This window comes from Nelumbo lutea, chromosome 2 (assembly GCF_056320005.1).
Source record: "Nelumbo lutea isolate HS-2025 chromosome 2, American lotus-T2T, whole genome shotgun sequence".
Taxonomy (NCBI): Eukaryota; Viridiplantae; Streptophyta; class Magnoliopsida; order Proteales; family Nelumbonaceae; genus Nelumbo; species Nelumbo lutea.
Window position 1 is genome coordinate 5,769,464 of NC_142685.1, and position 18,482 is coordinate 5,787,945.

Below are 18,482 nucleotides of genomic sequence, written 5' to 3' on the forward strand. Positions count from 1 at the left end.
AAAATAATGCATGTGAGCCAACAATCAATACAATCATACTGGCTCTCTTGTCTTGTAGTTGCTCTACAGAATTCTTTGTTTTAGGCCTTGGAGGCATTGAAACTAATCTCAGGTCTCAATTTAGATTTCATCCGATTGCAGTGAGCTGATGTCAAACACCCCCCGCTGCTCAATTCCTATGTTAACAGAGGTAACAAGGTGGCGCACATCCTTGCTGGGCTGCCTGGGCAAGTGGTTTCTCTCATCAGAACCTCTGCATGGTCGAATCCTCCAGCCTTTCTTGTTACACACTTGCTTTCTACCGGCAGTACTTGATTCCTGATTGCATCTATTGAACAGTTGATGAAAGTGCCTATTGGCGTAAAAAGTAAAATTAAAATAATCTACCAGAATTTTTTTGGTATTGATTACTCGCCTTACGGGCCGTAATTTAATTTACTGCAAACTTTATCTAACAACGTTACACTCTTCTCAAAGGTGGATTTAGAGCCACCACTCGGTTGGCGTTTTAAATCACTTTGATCATTAATAGCTCTCACATGTCGTTTGTCAATTTATCAAATCAATGAAGTTAGAAAAACCTAGAAACAATTGGTGCTTTCAATCAAAATGATCTCTGCTATCGATACCAATGGTTTCTTGCTTGTCTTTTTAATTAAAAGATTTTTGTAAACCGTGAGCCTGAGCCAGTAAGGTGTCATGTATGTACAAGAAAGCAGAAGCTTCAAGTAGCCCCAACGTGGTAACGTCACCTCAGAAGCGACGCTCGATGGAATCCCAGAAGGTTCATGCTTGTGTTGAGCTGTTTAACAGTAATCGTTGTAGGGGTGTCAATTGGACTGGATTTGGTCCAATCCGATCCAATAATGGATCAGGTCCAATCCAGTCCAATGAAAATTTTAATCAGGTCCAATTCAATGTCTAAACCATCCAATATATTCAAATTCATTTTGATTTAGATTGGTTTCAATCCAAACTTGGTCTATTGACACCTATATTCGTATCTTATCAATGGACCAGATATTAGCTTAATCCAACATAAATTTATTACGGACGGATCAGATCCAATCAAATCTAATAAATATTCTAGACTGGACTGGTCCAATCTAATGTCTTGTTGGTCCGTCCAATCCATCCAAATTGATTTTGGACTGAACGAGGTCCAATCCAAGACCGGTCTATTGACACCCTTAATCGTTGAGGCCTAGCAGCTGAACGAGGATCAAGCAATCTTTGATGAATGATGAGTATTTTTGTCAAGGAAAAATGCCGAAGGCACTAAACAAATGTAATTGATTAAAAAGAGGCAGGGAAAAAAGTAACATTCTCATCATGTATTCATGTATGAACTTTTTATAGGGCAAAACACAGTAAACAGGGCGAAAGTTACAGAAAAAGGCTTGACGTGAGAGCCAATCAAGTGGCGGAATGACAGCCAACCGGGATCTTTATTTTTACCAAACGTCGCATTTGGCTTTATTCTTTCTCTCAAAATCCATGAAAGCTGATAATCATGGCAATGATACATGGAAAACCCTCCCCGTGCCATTCCTAAAACTTCCCTCTTCCCATCGGAAAGCAGCAGCATTGAAAACGTATTGCTCTGTATTGAAATCTACCAATTCCCCACAACCTGAATCTCTATTGTTAAGTAACTGCACCAGGTGAGAAGAAATCTGGCTTATCTATCAAAATAAAAGAAAAAAAAATGAAGAAATCTGGCCTAGTTATCACCAGAGAGTAAAATCGCATTGTCATATACAGTGGCGTTACATTAAGCCATACGTTTGCCGTTCAATTGAGAAGTGAGAACAATTTGAGTTGTGCACTTCAACAAGCACTTCTTATGAGGTCAATATGGTCCGCATCAAAGATTTAAGCAAAATTAAATCAGAAAACCTAGTTTTAACATTTGAAACTTATTTCACAGGTCATTCTTTGAAAGCTGAGTAAATTCTAAACACTCAAGAATGAAATTGTGTTTTCACTCCCCAAATAATACAACACCATGCCTTTTCCGATACCCATCCCCAAGAGCCCAACTTGACAACTTCCCTCATTAAATAGGCAACTAGATTTCAAAGTTTTATTTCAGTAAAAATATTCATTTGTCAAAACCACCGTGCATGTAAATCTCATACATGCAAAGAATGACCTACTTACCTTGAAAATACATTATCTTGCTAGTTGCTATAACAACTCACGCTGCTGCAGACTGCTTATCATCATGATCATCAAGATTCAGAGCTTGCAGCAGCTTTGGCCAGGATTCTGGAATCCCTCCTGGTAGATCAAACTCCATCAACTTTCCTCGGCTGCGGTAGAACCCCTCCACAGGCTGGCTCTGCAGGAACAAGACAATTTAGATTTATGAATTACCATATCGATGCCATTATCATCGTCATGGTGGCAACAAGAGCATATAAGATTTTCACAATAAACAGTAGTCTTTTTTCTCCTTGGGGCTGCAAAATGGTGGTAGCCCATTCCCCAAACCATAACCCACCCACCCTGGTGAAGGCAGGAATCAATCCCAAGCTGGTGCAGTAGTACAACATAACTCTTGAGCTAATAGAAGGTGGAGGAAAATCAGGATGAAGATGATGAATTGGAAAAAAGGAAGCTGGATTCATGAAAAAGAAGTCAACTTCACTTTTTAATTGCTTTGTTATCACATTGGCATGGTGGGTGGCTGCCACTAAACAGCCATAAGGGAGCCAAAACTACTATTAAGCTGGAACTGGCAAGGGAGTGGCTAGGGGCCATCCATTACTTGGTGTAATGGCTCATGCTTGCAAGCGTGAGAACACAGGTTCTGGTCTGTGAGCAGCCACTCTGTGCCAGGACTATGCCCAGTCTACCCCTTCCAAGACCCCAGATAGCTGGGAACAACATTTGTAATTGAATTTACATACATCTGTTCATGCTTCCAAAAATTTGATGGTCGCTTTCTTTTGTTTATGATTACCTAAATCACAATTCTACATCTCATTCTTGGATGGACTTGGCTAATTGGGCTGCTAAGTTCGATATGTCTTGGTTGATAAATGGAGATTTGAATAAGAATTCTGTTTTGTATTGTTCGACACTGAATTGATTATTTTCCATTGCATATATCTTCAGGTATCTCTCATCTGGTCAATAAATTTCCTCTATTTGATTCTAAATTTGTGGGTGGTAGAATTATCTGGTCCGATAATAGGATTGATAGGGGTTGTATTAGAAGGTTAGACGGGGCCCTAGATTCTCAAACTTGGCTTCGAACGTCTCCAAAGACTACTGTCACCGTCTAGGGAAAAAAAGGACTCCGACTATATTCCTATATATTTTGATACCCAACTCAATAGTATTTTTGGCCCAAATACTATCTGTTCATGAGGGTTGGTTCTTGAGGGGTTTGTTGAAGAGAGGTAAGGTTGTTTGGGAGGTGGTGCCAGCAGTTGTAGTGTGGTCAATTTGGACAGAAAGGAACAGGAGGATCTTTGAAGACAAATTCAGTTCAGAAGAGGAAGTTTTAAAGAGCATTTGGGGAAGGCTATTCTCATGGCTGGCGACTCATAAGCTGTTCAAAAATTGTCCTTACAGATCCTTTTTTGAGTACAGCACTCTTTTTGTATGAGTTATAAATAGTGGTTTTCGGGAATGTACAAAGATTTTTTTTCTACCTTGCTCAAGCTCGAACTTGCGAGCTTTGAACTGAGCCAAACTCAAGCTCAAATCTCTAGCTTGAATCGAGCTCGAGCCTAACACAGTTTCAGCGAGCGGAGCTCGAATAGCCAAGTAGCTCGGCTCAGCTCGAATCCACCCCTAGTCTTTATAAATGGTTGGTGATATACGAGTTGTCCAATGCCCCTAGCACATTTATGTGTGCCATGATTTACAGCCCTTTTTGAACTCATTTGTTGTAGTTCATTTCGATGGCATTCTGATTAACAGACATAATAAAGAAGAGCACTTAGATCACTTATGCCAAGCCTTGGAGACTCTTCACAAAGAAAGGCTCTTTATTAATCTTAAGAAGTGTTCATTCTTATGTGACAAGGTAGTATTTCCGGGGTAAATTGTTTCAGTTGAGAGGCTACAACTGGATCCTGAAAAGGTGAAGGCTATTACTGAATGTCCTACACCACAATCTTTTGGAGATAAATGCAGTTTCCAAGGACTGGCCTCTTTCCATAGGAGGTTTATTCGGATTTAGCAACATTATGAACCTCATTACTCAATGCTTGAAGTCAGAGACATTTTCATGGACTGGGGCAGAGAAGGCCTTCCAAAGAATTAAAAAAGCCATGCCAGAAGCTCCTCTCCTTGTATTACCAGATTTTGAAAAGGTCTTTGTTGTGAAGTGTGATGCTTCTCATGTAGGAACTGGTGCAGTCCTTAGACAAGAGGCCCACTAGCTGTTTTAGTGAGAAGTTATCAGAATGTAAAACAAGATACTCTACATATGACTTGGAGTTCCATGCTTTGGTAAGAGCTCTACAACATCGGTGGCACTACCAAGTACACTGAGAGTTGTGGTATATTCTGATCATCATGCCCTTAGATATCAAAGTTCACAAAAGAAGCCTCGTCCTAGACATGCCAAGTGGAGCTCTTATCTGCAAGAGTTCTCTTTCTCTTTGAGACACAAGTCAGGTAAGTCAAATGTGGTAGTTGATGCTTTGAGCCAAAGATCTGTTCTACTGTCAAGTTTGAAGGCACAAACAATTGGGCTTGAAGAACTGAGAACACAACACAGCAGTGACCCCTCTTTTAACCAAATATTGAAGGAATTTGATGACCCAATCACCCAACTAACAGGAAGGCTTCTCCATTTGTTATGATTGAAGGTTATTTATTTAAGGTAAATCAACTAGGTATTCCCAAAGGGTCACTATGGAAACAAATCATAAGAGAGCTGCATGAATGAGGGTTAGGAGGTCATTTCGATAGAGATAAGACTATGGGCCTGTTCGTTTGCTCTAAAGTCTGACATCTGAAAGTGCAATAATTACCTTAAAAGGTATATTGGTATTGATGAACTTTTCTTTCCTCTGAACTCTGAATGCAGAGAATGTAGTTCTGAATTCTGAAAATTATCAAATATCCATTTTGACCCCATACATGAGAGTTTTTGTTTATCTTTTTGGGGGTATCATTGGAAAACAAAAAGTTGTATGATTGCACTTTAAGAGAGAAGAGATAAGAGGAAATGAAAAACCACTTTTCTCTTAAAGTTGAAAGATTCCTCTTAAGAGATAAGAGCTAAGAGGAAATGAACAGGCCCTATGGCTATGGTGGCTGATCACTATTTCTGGCCTCATATGTACCGAGACAGAGACAAATTAATGAGATATTGCAGAGTTTGTCAATTGGCTAAGGGGCAATCACAAAATACAGGTTCGTACATGCCATTACCAGTGCTAGAATAACCAATGGGTACATCTAAGCATGGACTGTGCTAGGATCGCCAAAGACAGCAAGGGGACATAGTTTTTGTTGTGGTTGATCGATTTTCAAAGATGGCACACTTTATCCAATGTTCTAAGACAATCAATGCTAATCATGTAGCAGATTTGATCTTCAAAGAAATTGCCCGGTTGCATGGGGTGCCAACATCTATAGTTTCCAACTGTCATTGTTGGAGATCACTTTGGAAGTTTGGAAATCCAACTGGATTATTGCAGCATGTGCCATCCCCAAACTAATGGTGCAAAGCTTGTTAATAGAAGTTTGAGTAATATGCTAAGGAGTATTGTGGGAGAACATGTGAAGATATGGGACCAGGTCCTCCACCAAGCCAAGTTTGCTTATGACACTGTTTGAGGCTGTTGGAGATCACTTAATTAATCGTGTCACTAAAATGGCACTGTTTGAGGCTGCCTATGGGTATAAACCACAACATGTTTTGGATCTTATTCCATTACCGCAAGAGGCTCGGATGAGTGAAGATGGTGAGGCTTTTTTCTGAACACAAAGAAGAATCACACGCAGGTGTATTGAGAAAAAAAAAAAAAAGATTTCCAAATACAGCAAATTGAATTCAAAGAAGTTCAGGCCACGCAAAATACTGAAGAAGATCAGCAACAATGCCTATGTTATAGATCTACCAGATCACTTGCAAATTAATCCAATCTCTAATGTTGCAAATTTGTCTTCTTATGAAGGATTTGATGGAGATGAAGTTGTAGTATTTGGACTAAAGCTACTGTCAAAGAAACCACCTGAAGTAATTGAAAACATCCTAGATGCTAAGGAGGTTTGATTGTTGAGGAAATCAGTTACCAAAGGGTCTTGGTGAAATGGCTAGGAAAGCCAACAGCAAAGAGCACATGGATTGCAGAAGAGGAACTGAAACAACCTGATCCGGCAATGTATGCAGAACTCCAGCAAGTATACTCATCAAGGCCGAGTTCCTCTCACCCCAGGAGATTGGTGCAGGAGCATGAAGAACAATACAACCCATAGTACTGTAGCATCACTATTTTTTTTTTATAAATAACTTGAGATTGTATTAAAACTTCAGGTAATAAGCTGTAGCAACACTGCTCATGGGTTACTGTTATTGTTCACAGAGATTGTAACCAAGGGGTCTTTTGTTATTTTTGTTTTCTATGAAGGTCCTTTTTTTTCGAAAAAGGTAAAGTAAATTCATTGATAGAAATCAGAGAATCATACAAAGAAACTCCTAGAAGGGAGCAAAGGCTAAGAACAGCCTCTCAGCTTACATTACAACTCAAATATACTAATAGATCTTAACTGAGACCCCAAGACCCTAGGCTGGAAGCCTTTCACGCCTGCAGTCCAAGACACTAGTTTTCCCACTGCACCAGACACAAGACAGTCCACCTTTTTCTATGAGGGCCTTTTTATTATTTAGATAGCTTAAATGTTTTGTTGTCCTTTATTGTTAGTTTGTTGCTTGGGATGCAAGTTTCTTTAATATGGCTTGTAAGGAAAGCTTCTTAGTTATTAGCTTATATAAAGAAAAATGCAGATCTGTAAAGGGACTTTTGGCTTATTTACAATCCATATTATCAATTTGAAAGGCTTGTTACAGGCCTTACAACTTGTTCCTTGTACTGATCATCCTCATTCTCCAAGTTTATCTCTTCCCCTACTCTCCCTAAGTCCCTGCCATCAGCTTGCCTCAAGGGGCCCTTACAGAAGCAGAGGGCCCAACCTCCCATGGTTAGGAATGAAAGATGTTTAACATCATAACTACTTGAGAGGAAATGCAACGAAGAGAAAAATAAACAACTTGAAACTTTCACATGCTTGAATTGTTGAGTACTTGAAGCACTTTGGTATGATTCACATATATTTGCTTTCACTTCCCCATTTACATATGGTTACTCTTTTAAGGGCTGAAATGTTGGCTCTAATTCAAGGATTAAAATTGATGGTTACTCTGTTATATCTTCCTTTAGATTATGACAAAATTGTGCTCTTTCTTCCTAAGAAAATGACACTTCCTACATTTTCTAGATAGAATGATAAGTATGGATGGCGATGGGACAGATTCAGGGAGAGATTGTAAATTCTAGACCCTCACCACCTCCCCAAAACTCCCAAATCGTAACCCCAAGCCACAGTGGATTGGTTTTTCAAAATCCAAACCCTCCTTGGACATGAAAATGCAAAACCTTCCCCAATGCTACCCCTCACATTTAATGGTGGGGTGAGTCGGGTCCAGAACACACATTTTTTTTTATCAATAACAGAAATAATTCATCGGTACAGAAGCAAATCAACCTGCATCTAATTTCTTGCTATGTATAAGCAATAAACAAACAAAATAACAAGAACAAACATCAAAATGTCCAATTATTTGACTGAAACATGTAGAAAACACATAAACTATCAATTATCAAAACATTATTCCTGGCCCAAAATTCATTTCTTCAAATGAGAAAAAAAAAACTGTCAAGGTGGGTACCCACTAGATAAGGTGGAAATAAAACCAAAATAGAGCTTCATAAATATGCTCCCTCAATGACATTAAATCCCACAAGAAACATTTGGCTCTTTCTAAAGCTTGTAGAACATACAATAACTTAGAGAACACTGGATGTGGGTCCCGCGGCTGTGGTCCCCACTGTGTTCGTATGACAGCATGTGTAACCTTTGTTAGTCATGTCAGTGTTAGTTGGTAGTTATCTTAGACAGCTTGTTATTTCAGTTTGTTATTTATTTCAGTCTTTTATTTGTTTTATTTGCCATGTAAGTATTAAGGGCAGTTCTGTCCTTTCCTACATGTAGTGAACATAACCTATAAATACTAAGAGAGTGGCGGCGGCAGACTCATTCAATCTGTCCCTCCTTTCAAAACCCTTGTGCACTTCTGCTTCTCTTTTCTTCTTCCTCTTCCTTCTATTTTTCTCATTCTCAGAAATCAGTTGGGATTCAAGACTGATTGTAGTCTTGATCGACTACTTGGTATCAGAGCCTATCTAGGGTTTCTCATGTGAGTCTAGTCCAGCCGACCACATGAGAACTATCTAGGGCTGGAAGCTTACAAAGGACTGTTCGTTGGCTGATTCTTGGAGGTTACCAGAAAAGTTTAGCAGCTGTTCGAAGACTTGTCGCGGCTTGCAGAGTGTTTTGGTAATCAGAAGAATCAGAGGAGGTTAGGGTTCAGGCCATGATTGAAGGTAGCGATCAGAATTCTCTGGGTAAGTCTTTATTTTTCCCTTGAGATTGCTGTCAGTCAAGATAGGTTGGACCTATCTAGGAGGAGAGCGGATGAACCCTCCTATTTTCTCTCAGAGGCTATCAGTTTTTTTTTAGGGTTTGTCATTAACCCTACGGCTAGACTTGACTGTGAATTCTCTTGGAAAGTGCGGCTGAGCACTGTTTATGTTCTCACAAGGGTCTTTCTAACCCTATGATTGAAACCCTAATTCTGCCTCAGCTCTACAGAGTGCTTTCTAAGTGAGTTTCAGACCTGGTTTTGGCTTCCGAGCCTGTTTTGAGAGTGAGAACTGTTATCAGACTGCATATATTCTGATTGCCGATTGGTTTCAGATCAGATCTGAACTGATTTCATACAGTTTTCTGATTGTGATCGATTGCTTCAGTGCTGTTTTCTAGTGTGAAAACCCTAATAGTTCTTAACTACTGATTCTTGACCAAGAATGGAGTTCAAAAATCAGGGAGAAGGTGTGTTTGGGAACAGCAGTTCTGGTAGTATGTTTGAGACTGCGTTTCAGATTACAACTGTGAGATTTGATGGATCCAATTACTTGGAATGGGCCCAATCAGCCATGATGGCTATTGGGAAAAGGGAAAAACTTAGCTATCTATTGGGAGATGTGAACGAGCCTTCCAAGGAGGACCCAATGTATACCAAGTGGGTTCAGGAGAACTACTTGGTTATGACATGGCCGTGCAACTCGATGCAGCTACATATCAGCCGAAATTACTTGTGGGCAAAGACAGCCATGGGACCCACATCAGTGTTCTCTACAATAACGAAAACTTGAATTGAAACCACCCTCAAACCTACTCTAGGGTTTCTAAATGAAACCCACAAACATCAAAATAATGTCACCTTAGTATTACCTAAAGTAATAGTTCGTTGGTTCAACCTTAGCTAAGTTGAGATCATTTTGCCCTTTAAAAAGGTTAAAATTATTTGTAGAACATAAAAGCATACCCCTTAGTTGCCACTAACAATACCATATGCAATAACTCCCCAATGCCTATAGCATTAAACTACTCAACGTCCAAGAAAAAAAAATAGATTTTAGGATTTTCTTTACTTCTGCACTTTCCTTTTACTTCTTTTCCTATAAATGAATCAAATAATGTGTAAACATGCTCCAAACAAAACCAAACTTGAGATTTGAACCAAATTAGGTAAAAGTATATGATGGAACAGTGATGCAACAAAAATATCAAACCAGAAGAAAACAACAACAAAATGTGATAGAACTTTTTTTGAAAAAGATGGTAACTTTATTAAAGAAAAAGAGGGTACATAAGAAGATATACACAGAAATTACAACTCAAGAGTTAAGTAGGAAGAGAACCATCACTGAACAAGGCATCCCTGTGAACACCAGCTTTAGTTAGACCATCCGCATCAGTGTTTAGCTCCCTAGGGATCCAACCCAGCTGTGCATTTAGTTTGAGAAGGATATCCCTTGCTTCAGTCAAAAAATGAGCTAAAGCCTATGGCCCACTGCCATGGTGATAAAACTTGAGGTGAGACAGCACAAATTGAAGTTGAAATGAAGAACACCCCCGCTCTTTAGGGCTGAAATCACTACTTCAGTGGATAGTATATGCCTTTAGGGTTTTGATTACAGTAAAAGATCCCTCTACAAACAAGACAAGGCTTATAGTTGCCTCGCCAAGTAAAGTGACGCCCTACACCCAATTTGACCAAAATACCCCTACTTAACTGACTCACATAACTTAAAAATAAAAGACTATGACACTAACAACCAACTGCTGAGTTGGGTCATACATGGGCCCCACATGCTCCTGCATCAATAAGCCTTAGTACTAAGATATGACAAAACAGATTACTTTCACACCCATGGGTTTGTTTTCATATAATATCTTAAATTATATAATTCAAGCTAAGGTATAGTTCCATAATAACAATAATAGAAAAAGACAGTATTCTGTCAATATAGAACATACCATTTCATTGTATACACGGAGCCGCTCTTTTACAACTTCTTCTGTATCATCAGATCGAGTGATGAGCTTCGATGCACACCTTGGAGGTGGAAGAAGTGGAGCCATGTACATCCCAGGGCTCCCATTCTCGCCCTTGATATCGATGGAGGCAACATTGAAGTTTCCTCCACACTGGCTGCAAATCCTTCTTCCTAGGCATTTCTCAAGCAATACATCTTCACGAAGCTTTAGGTTAATCACCAAGTCAATATCAGTCACTTCTTCCAATATTTCCTACAAATAGAATAAAGAAAAGTAAATAAAGAAAATATAATTGCATGACCACCCAACCCCGGGGGCTAGGTAATCTGTTCAGGTCATTCAATCAAGTTTGTTACTCCATAAAAGTTGAATTTGGCCTAGAGTACACATAGATGGAAAGCATCAAATTATGAGCATTTTAATTACCTCACATCTTTTATCCTAAAACAAACCCAATAACATGCTTTAGTCTAGAGAACAAACAAAAATACTCCAACAATATTGTTCCTATGAAGATTATTTATCTTACAAGTAACTCCACCAATATTTAAAGTGACTATTGAATATCATCATAATAGTGCTCACCGCTTGTCTTATTGTTCTTGGAAAACCATCAAGAATAAATCCTGATTCACCCTTTGCTTCTCCAGCTTCAAGCCTTTGAGACAATAATCTTATTATAATTTCGTCAGACACTAACTTGCCTTGGTTTACAATCTCTGCAAGCTGTCGAAGACAACAAAGAAGACGGATAAATGCATAAAGAGGATAATATTAAAGCAAAATATTAGTTTACTCAAAGAACCAACTACATAATAGTTAATCATTATTAGACTGGAAAATGAAACAAGATAAAACCTGAACCTACCACAATCTTCCAGCAAAGACAGTACTATTCATAGAATAACAATCAGGGCACAAGATGGGAGGAACATAACCTGGTTAAAATTAACTTTTAAATCAACCTGCCCAAAGAATAAGAAGCTTATCTGTTACAACCTTCCAGTTGGACCAAAGAAAGGATTGTAAATAGGACAGCTACCATCCCCTAAACAGGTTCATTCCAGACCTAACATCCCAACCCCATGTGACTTTCATTTGGGACAATCAATGTCATCAATTGTAGGTAAGATTTGAGTAATACTTTATGGAGAGTACAATGTGAGCCATGCACAAACCTAAACCTGACAAATCCAACTAAATCTTTGACGTCAGTTTGACTATCATTTTAGAACCCTTTAGGCTGAAAAATACCAATACAATCTTATGTCGGTTTGGCTTTGGGATGAGGCTGTGGACAATCCCAAGCCTGGCAATGTTAACAAAGTATTTAGCTTAATAATTCAGAAAAGAATCTTCCTCCTGGTTCAATAAACAGTGTTAAGATCAAATTGTACAAATAAACCACCAAAAACTAGCACCAGCTCTTGCAGTCAGGTTGTATGAAACAAATAAGAGAAGAGTACATGAGAGTGAACTTTTATGCCATTAGGCCCATTACAAAAAGAAATATATTCATATACTACTTATTATGCTTGCCTAGGACAATGAAATCCATTAGTATTGTGAAGGGAATAATGTTAACAACATGGAGTAAGCATACTGTTTTCTTTTCTTACAGAAATGAACACATTGCAAACTGAAAAAAAAGGACTAATTATCTTATAGCTTTATTACTAAATGAAAATGAACTATAAGGACTTGAACCCATATGAGAGGGCATGATAATAACGAAACATGATATTACACATCACAAAATCAGAAAGGAAGCAAAAAAATATTGAACAAACAGAGATCAGAATCAAAGCTCCAATTTGATAAAGCCAACTTCTGATAGATATAACTTTGTAACCTTTATCAATTATGAACATTAAAAGAATGCTATCCACATTCATTCTTCCTATCCTTCATTCTTTATTTTTCATTATTTAAGGGTTCCACCTATATTCATTCTTCTTTCTTTTTTCTTTCTTAACCAAAATATGGACTCCACCCACATTGTATCTTTCTCTTTTTCCTTCACCAAAACAGGGGCCCTCTCTCCATTCCATTTCTTTCTTTCTTTCTCAGAAAAACAGAGGTTCCAACCCCTATTTCTCTTTTTCTCATTCTTCTTTTCCTTTTCATCCCCTTTGTCTTCCAAATAGATGTCCATAATAGTCCCACCCACTGCATTTCTTCTTCTTATATTAGTATTTCTTTTATAGAAAATGATAATGAAAATTTTATTAAATAAAGAACTAAGTATTCATCATGCAATTCCCCACAAAGAGGCGTGAGGTGCAGCCTCCAAACTACATCATAAAGCTTACAATTGAGCCCAAAAGAGGTGATTCCTATGTACTCCTTGTTTAGCTAGAAGGTCTGCCAGCCCATTTGCCGATCTTCTTTCCCATTGAACTGTGACTGAAATATTTGAAGTCAGCCACTTAAATCTTCTCAAAGCCCCCTGTACGGCCAGGCTGCCGTCTCTGGTTCTTTTAGCCATCCAATAACCAATTTGGAATCACCTCCAATCATTAAATGCTCCACTGCCAACTCTCTTGCATATTCTGCTCCTTGTAACACAACTTGGAGTTTTGCATTTACAAAGTCTCCCCACCCTATAGGACCAGAAAATAGAGCTACAATCTGACCCTCATCATTTCTGAAGACTCCCCCATTCCAGATGGCCCCGGGCTGCCCAAACTACTGCCATCAAAATTTAGTTTAATGACGCCTGCATCAGGAGGCTTCCAATCCACCACCGGCTTGCTTCTGATTGCAGAACTTTTAGCTAGTTGTTCCCAATTTCTCCTTATGTCATCGAAAGTGTAGGTGGAAAACAGATCCAAGGATTTTACCCAACTTATGGCCCTACATAAGATACTTTCTAACACGCATGTTTGATCCCTCTCCTTGTCATTAAAGATTCTAGCATTTCGTTGCTCCCACACAGTCCACACCAAAGCAGCTCTAACACACCTCCACAAAACTCTTCCTCTTCTCTTTGGTCACCTAAAAGTTGTAGGATAAAAAAGATTGCAAATCGGCACTGCTTCTATCCACCTACACCCAAAAAGATCAAAAAGCTTTTCCCAAAGGCCTACAATAAAAGGGCAAGTGATTAGTATATGGTAGCAACTTTCCTCGTTAGCTTTGCATAGGGTGCACCAGTTAGGAGAGATACAAAGACTAGGTCTTCTTTTTTGCAAAACATCCAAAGTGTTGATTTTCCTAAGGGAGACTTCCCAATAAAGGGCTCCAACTTTAGGAGGGACAGGTTTGGACCAAACTTCCTTGTTATGAAAAGGTTGAGGCAATGGAGAGGAGCACAAGGAAGCAAAGAAGGAGGCACAAGAAAAGGAACCCGAAGGTAATGGCTTCCAAATATAGGAGTCTACAGAAGGAGGGCCAAGCAAACAAAATCAATAGTTTTGAGGAGCAAGTAGCCTAGTCAACCTTAGAATCTCTCAAACCTCTTCTAAAACCCAGATTCCAGTTTATGCCAGAAGAAAAGGATGATGATACAAACCTTTGAATTGGCTCGTTTTTAAAACACGAGATGGAATACAAGGAGGAAAAGAGGTCCTTGAGGGCACAGTCACCAATCCAAACGTCCTCCCAAAACAAAACCCTATCTCCAGTACTAACATCATACCTGATCAGGTTCAGGAAAACGGGAAGCATACTATGAATAGCCTTCCATGGGGATTTCAGCGTAGCACGCTGAGATACACCAGCATCCCATCCATTATCTGCAACACTATGCACACTCCTTACCACTTTATGCCAAAGTCTCTCCCTTTCTAGAGGCCACCTCCATAACCATTTACCTAATAATGCTATATTTTTCTTCCTTAGATTGCCTAATCCCAATCCCCCTTACTCCTTCCTCCTACACACTATTTCCCACCTAACCTTATTATCCTTCCTCCCTTCCCCTAACTCCCACAAGAAATCCCTCATGACTTTCTCTACCTTCAAAATCACCTTTTGTGGCATTCTAAAGACAGATAGAAGGTAAGTTGGCAAGTTCGCAAGAGTAGCTCCAATTAAAGTGATCCGACCTCCAAGGGAAGTATAATTTCTCTTCCAAACTGCCAGCTTCTTTGTGCATTTTTCTACGATCAAATTCCAAAATCTCCCTTCTCTTGGATTATCTCCTAGAGGCATACCCAAGTACTTCAAGGGCCAGCTAGATGTAAGGCAACCTAAGGACTCTGCTGCCTCACTCAATTCCTCCATCTCCAAATTTACCCCCACTACACAACTCTTTTCAGAATTGACCTTCATCTTCGACACGCATTCAAACAACTTTATTACTCCTTTCAAGTTTCTAGCCTTTAAGGGATCTCCAGACTCACAAAAAATGATTGTGTCATCCGCAAATTGCAAGTGTAACACCACAATATCCTCTCTTCCTACCCTCTATCCTCTAAACATATCCAACCCATTAGCTCTCGAAATGAGCCTACTAAATACATCGGCTACCAAGGTGAAAAGGAAAGGAGAAAGAGGATCCCCTTGTCTCAACCCTCTAGAGGCTAGAAAGAAGTTTCTAACCACTCCGTTAACTAAAACTGAAAAATGGCAAGTTTTTAAACAAGCCTCAATCCAGCCACGCCATTTCTCTCCAAACCCAAAATTCCTCAGGGCTTCCAACAGAAAGACCAATCGACCATGTCATACGCTTTTTCCAAGTCTAGTTTACATACAAAACCTTTCTTCCCCCTTCTCTTGAAATCCTCCACACATTCATTTGCTATCAAGATTTGATCTATGATCTGTCTACCTTGAATAAAGGCCCCTTGTGATTGGCTTATTAAAGTTGGCAAGGCTGATTTTAACCTTAACGACAACACTTTGGCCAAAATTTTATAAATGCTAGTCACTAGACTAATGGGTCTAAAGTCTTTCAGTTGAACAGCCTCTCCCTTTTTAGGGATCAAAGCCAGGAAGGTGGAGTTGATCTCTGGACTTATAAAGTGAGTCTCCGCAAACTCCTCAAATACTGCCAACAGATCTAACTTGATGATATCCCAACAATCCTGAAAGAAAGCCATAGTGAAACCGTCAGGTCCAGGAGCTTTAGAACTTTCAGTTGAATAGTCTCTCCCTTCTTATTTTAGTATTTTACTAATGTAAACTACTTATTCCAATTGTGTCATGCTGAAAACATTTAAACATGGTTTCTTTTTTTATTTTTCCATGGTTTCTTTTTTATTTTTCCATGGAGGGGAAGAACTTAGAGGTTTGTATTTTGGTAATTGGTGATAATGCTTCCAGCTTGGAAATCGGAAGATGTTCGTAGTTTTGATTAAGTTCTTTTGAGATTTTGTATAATGTTATCACCTATGATTTTTCATGGTTGGTTATTATTTTGGTTGTAGCATTTAAAACAGATTGAACACGCTTGAAATGCATATTTGTGACTTCTGTAATAATTTCTCACTTGACTTCAATGAGGCCAGAGCCTAATTGTCGCCTCACGCCTCGCTGTATTTTGGGGATCTATCGCCTCGAGAAAAGAATCCATGTTTGGCAACACCGAGACCAATAACGAGGAAACCAACTTATGATGATTTCGGTTGACTCGGGGGACGATAATGACGATGTGAGCTTAATTCATTTAATCAACAAATATCAATTAATACTTGCACTGCTTTTGCTTAACATTTTTCTTTTCCAGCTCTCAATAAAGTTTACGACGATTGATCTAATGATTTACGTCATTACGTGGACAGATCTCACTCGTTTATGCTACCGAAAAAGAAACCAAATTAGAACATGAATAGGAAGAAATTAACAGCCAAACCAAAATGAACAATATGAAACCCTAACCAACCTGTTGGGAGAGAGGACCGGAGGAAGATAGCTCCTCTCGAACGAGATCCCCGGTGGCGATGTGAGGGACACCGAGAAGGTTGGAGAGGCGACTGGCGTAGGTACCCTTTCCGACGCCGGGGCAGCCGAGGAAGACCCACTGAACGTTTCTGTCTTTGGGATCTCGACGGAAAGAAAGGGGCTTGTGAGGGAGAGAAGAAGGAACACGGAGGTCAGATTCGGAAAAGACGGCCGAAGATAAGCTCCTCACGTAGGCAGCCATAGATGACAACGATGAACCTCTTGCTCTCGCTCTGAGCAGGCGGTTTGCGGCCGCCATGGCAGAACAGATAGTTATTGCAGTTACAAACTGAAAGAGAGAAGAAGAGAATGCAACAAACAATTTCTGAGACTCTCTCTCCCTCTCTTGCACAGACACGGGGGGCGGGTCGGCGGTTTTTAATGGCACATAGTAAGTTCAATGGACTGACTTTCTTTCGGTCTTGCTTTTTTTTCAATTTTTCTAGAAATTATTTTAAATTAAAATTTAATAAAATATAAACAAGAAAACATGGTGATGGTGGGATTGGCTCTCCTCTGGCTGGGGAATTTAACGTTTTTAAATGAGCCACGATCCTCTCAAAAACTAAAAAGTAAATGCACAAGTACATTGAAGGAAGATTGGATAGGCTTGGTCCGACCGGTCACGGTGGAGAGTGGAGACGACATCAGATTCAGTCATTCATGGAAAGGCAAAAGCAAAACCTTTGCTTGCTTTCTTCAGTTGTAGGGCTATCAGAGTAACGGTGTGTGTCCTCACCTGATTGGCCAGGCCATGTCAATTTTTATATAGCGGGTGAGACGGTCGTGGCTCCCCTTTTTTTTGGGGGAATTTAAGATGTTGAAGGTCAGAACCGTGACGCTAGCATCGACCATAGAAGAAAAAAGAGCACGAGGATATTCCGTTAGGAATCGGATCAAGTTCAATGGACTTTTTATAGTAATGAATAGGAGGTCACTTGTATGCATCTTGATTCTCAAGGAACGACATTAGATGAGAGTGAGACATCTTGATTGATTGATTCCCAAAAGGTCTAGAGGTTTGTTATGCACATATTCCAAATGAAATTTTTAATGATTTAGAGCTTTAAATTTATGAAGATTTCCAGACTTTCGTGCATTTTTACCAAAAACATATAAAAACACGGGGTTTTTATACTTCAATCCACCCTTAGGGTGGAGCTATGATTTATAGGGGTGGAGGGTGAACTGAATCTGTATGTGTATTGATGCCAAATTTACAAAATGGATGCAGTTTATAAGGGGCTAATAGTAGTTAGGAAAGAGCAATAATTCAGATTTCTGAGATGAATTGTAGTCCATTTATCCCTAAAAAAACCATCCCTATATGGCCAAGTTTGTTTTAAAATTGCATGTTCTTAAAAGCACTTTCTATGCCCTTTAGGAGTTAGGAACTAGGGCTCAATCAACAATTCAACATACAAAGCTCCTACTTGCCAAAGTGCCAAGGCCAAAAGTTGGAAGACACTTACTTGCCAAGATGAGTATATTTATAGGTGTTCCCTTATTTCCAAATTGTATAATGACAATTTTATCCAGAACAAACAATGATATTATTGAAAATACAATTATTCAAATAAATTAAGCTACTCTGAAATCGTTCTTTTCTAGAAGATAACTCACCAACTTACTAACCCCTACTTCCTGAAAAATGAAAAAACCCCTTAACATGCATATGTTTATAAGGGGGCATTCTTTTTTTCAAATTGAGAGGGGGAAGTTGGTCAATAGGATTTTGGTTCCCATTGACCAAAAACCTCATGTTCTTTTTTCAAATTTATATGGGGACCAAGGAAAGTTTATTTTCCTAAGTATCACTTACTCAGGTAAGTAATACCCATCTCCTAGGAAAAGTTCAAAGTATTGACATGTATTAGCCAATACGTATCATTTCGGAGCTCCTCAATATGCGCCTACAAAGGGTGTATTGGGGTTTTGAC

The 18,482-nt window shown here is 39.2% G+C and overlaps 1 protein-coding gene across 1 annotated transcript; it reads right to left on the bottom strand.

Moving 5' to 3' along the window:
* Window positions 1-1,885: 1,885 nt before the first annotated feature.
* LOC148868269 (adenylate kinase 1, chloroplastic-like) lies at window positions 1,886-17,546 on the bottom strand. The gene is made up of 4 exons (XM_088969659.1): window positions 16,484-17,546; window positions 11,242-11,382; window positions 10,636-10,908; window positions 1,886-2,344 (listed from the first exon to the last, which is right to left on the bottom strand). Exons 1-4 carry the CDS (start codon window positions 16,799-16,801, stop codon window positions 2,201-2,203), a joined length of 876 nt encoding a protein of 291 aa, XP_088825785.1. The 5' UTR covers window positions 16,802-17,546; the 3' UTR covers window positions 1,886-2,200.
* Window positions 17,547-18,482: the final 936 nt, after the last annotated feature.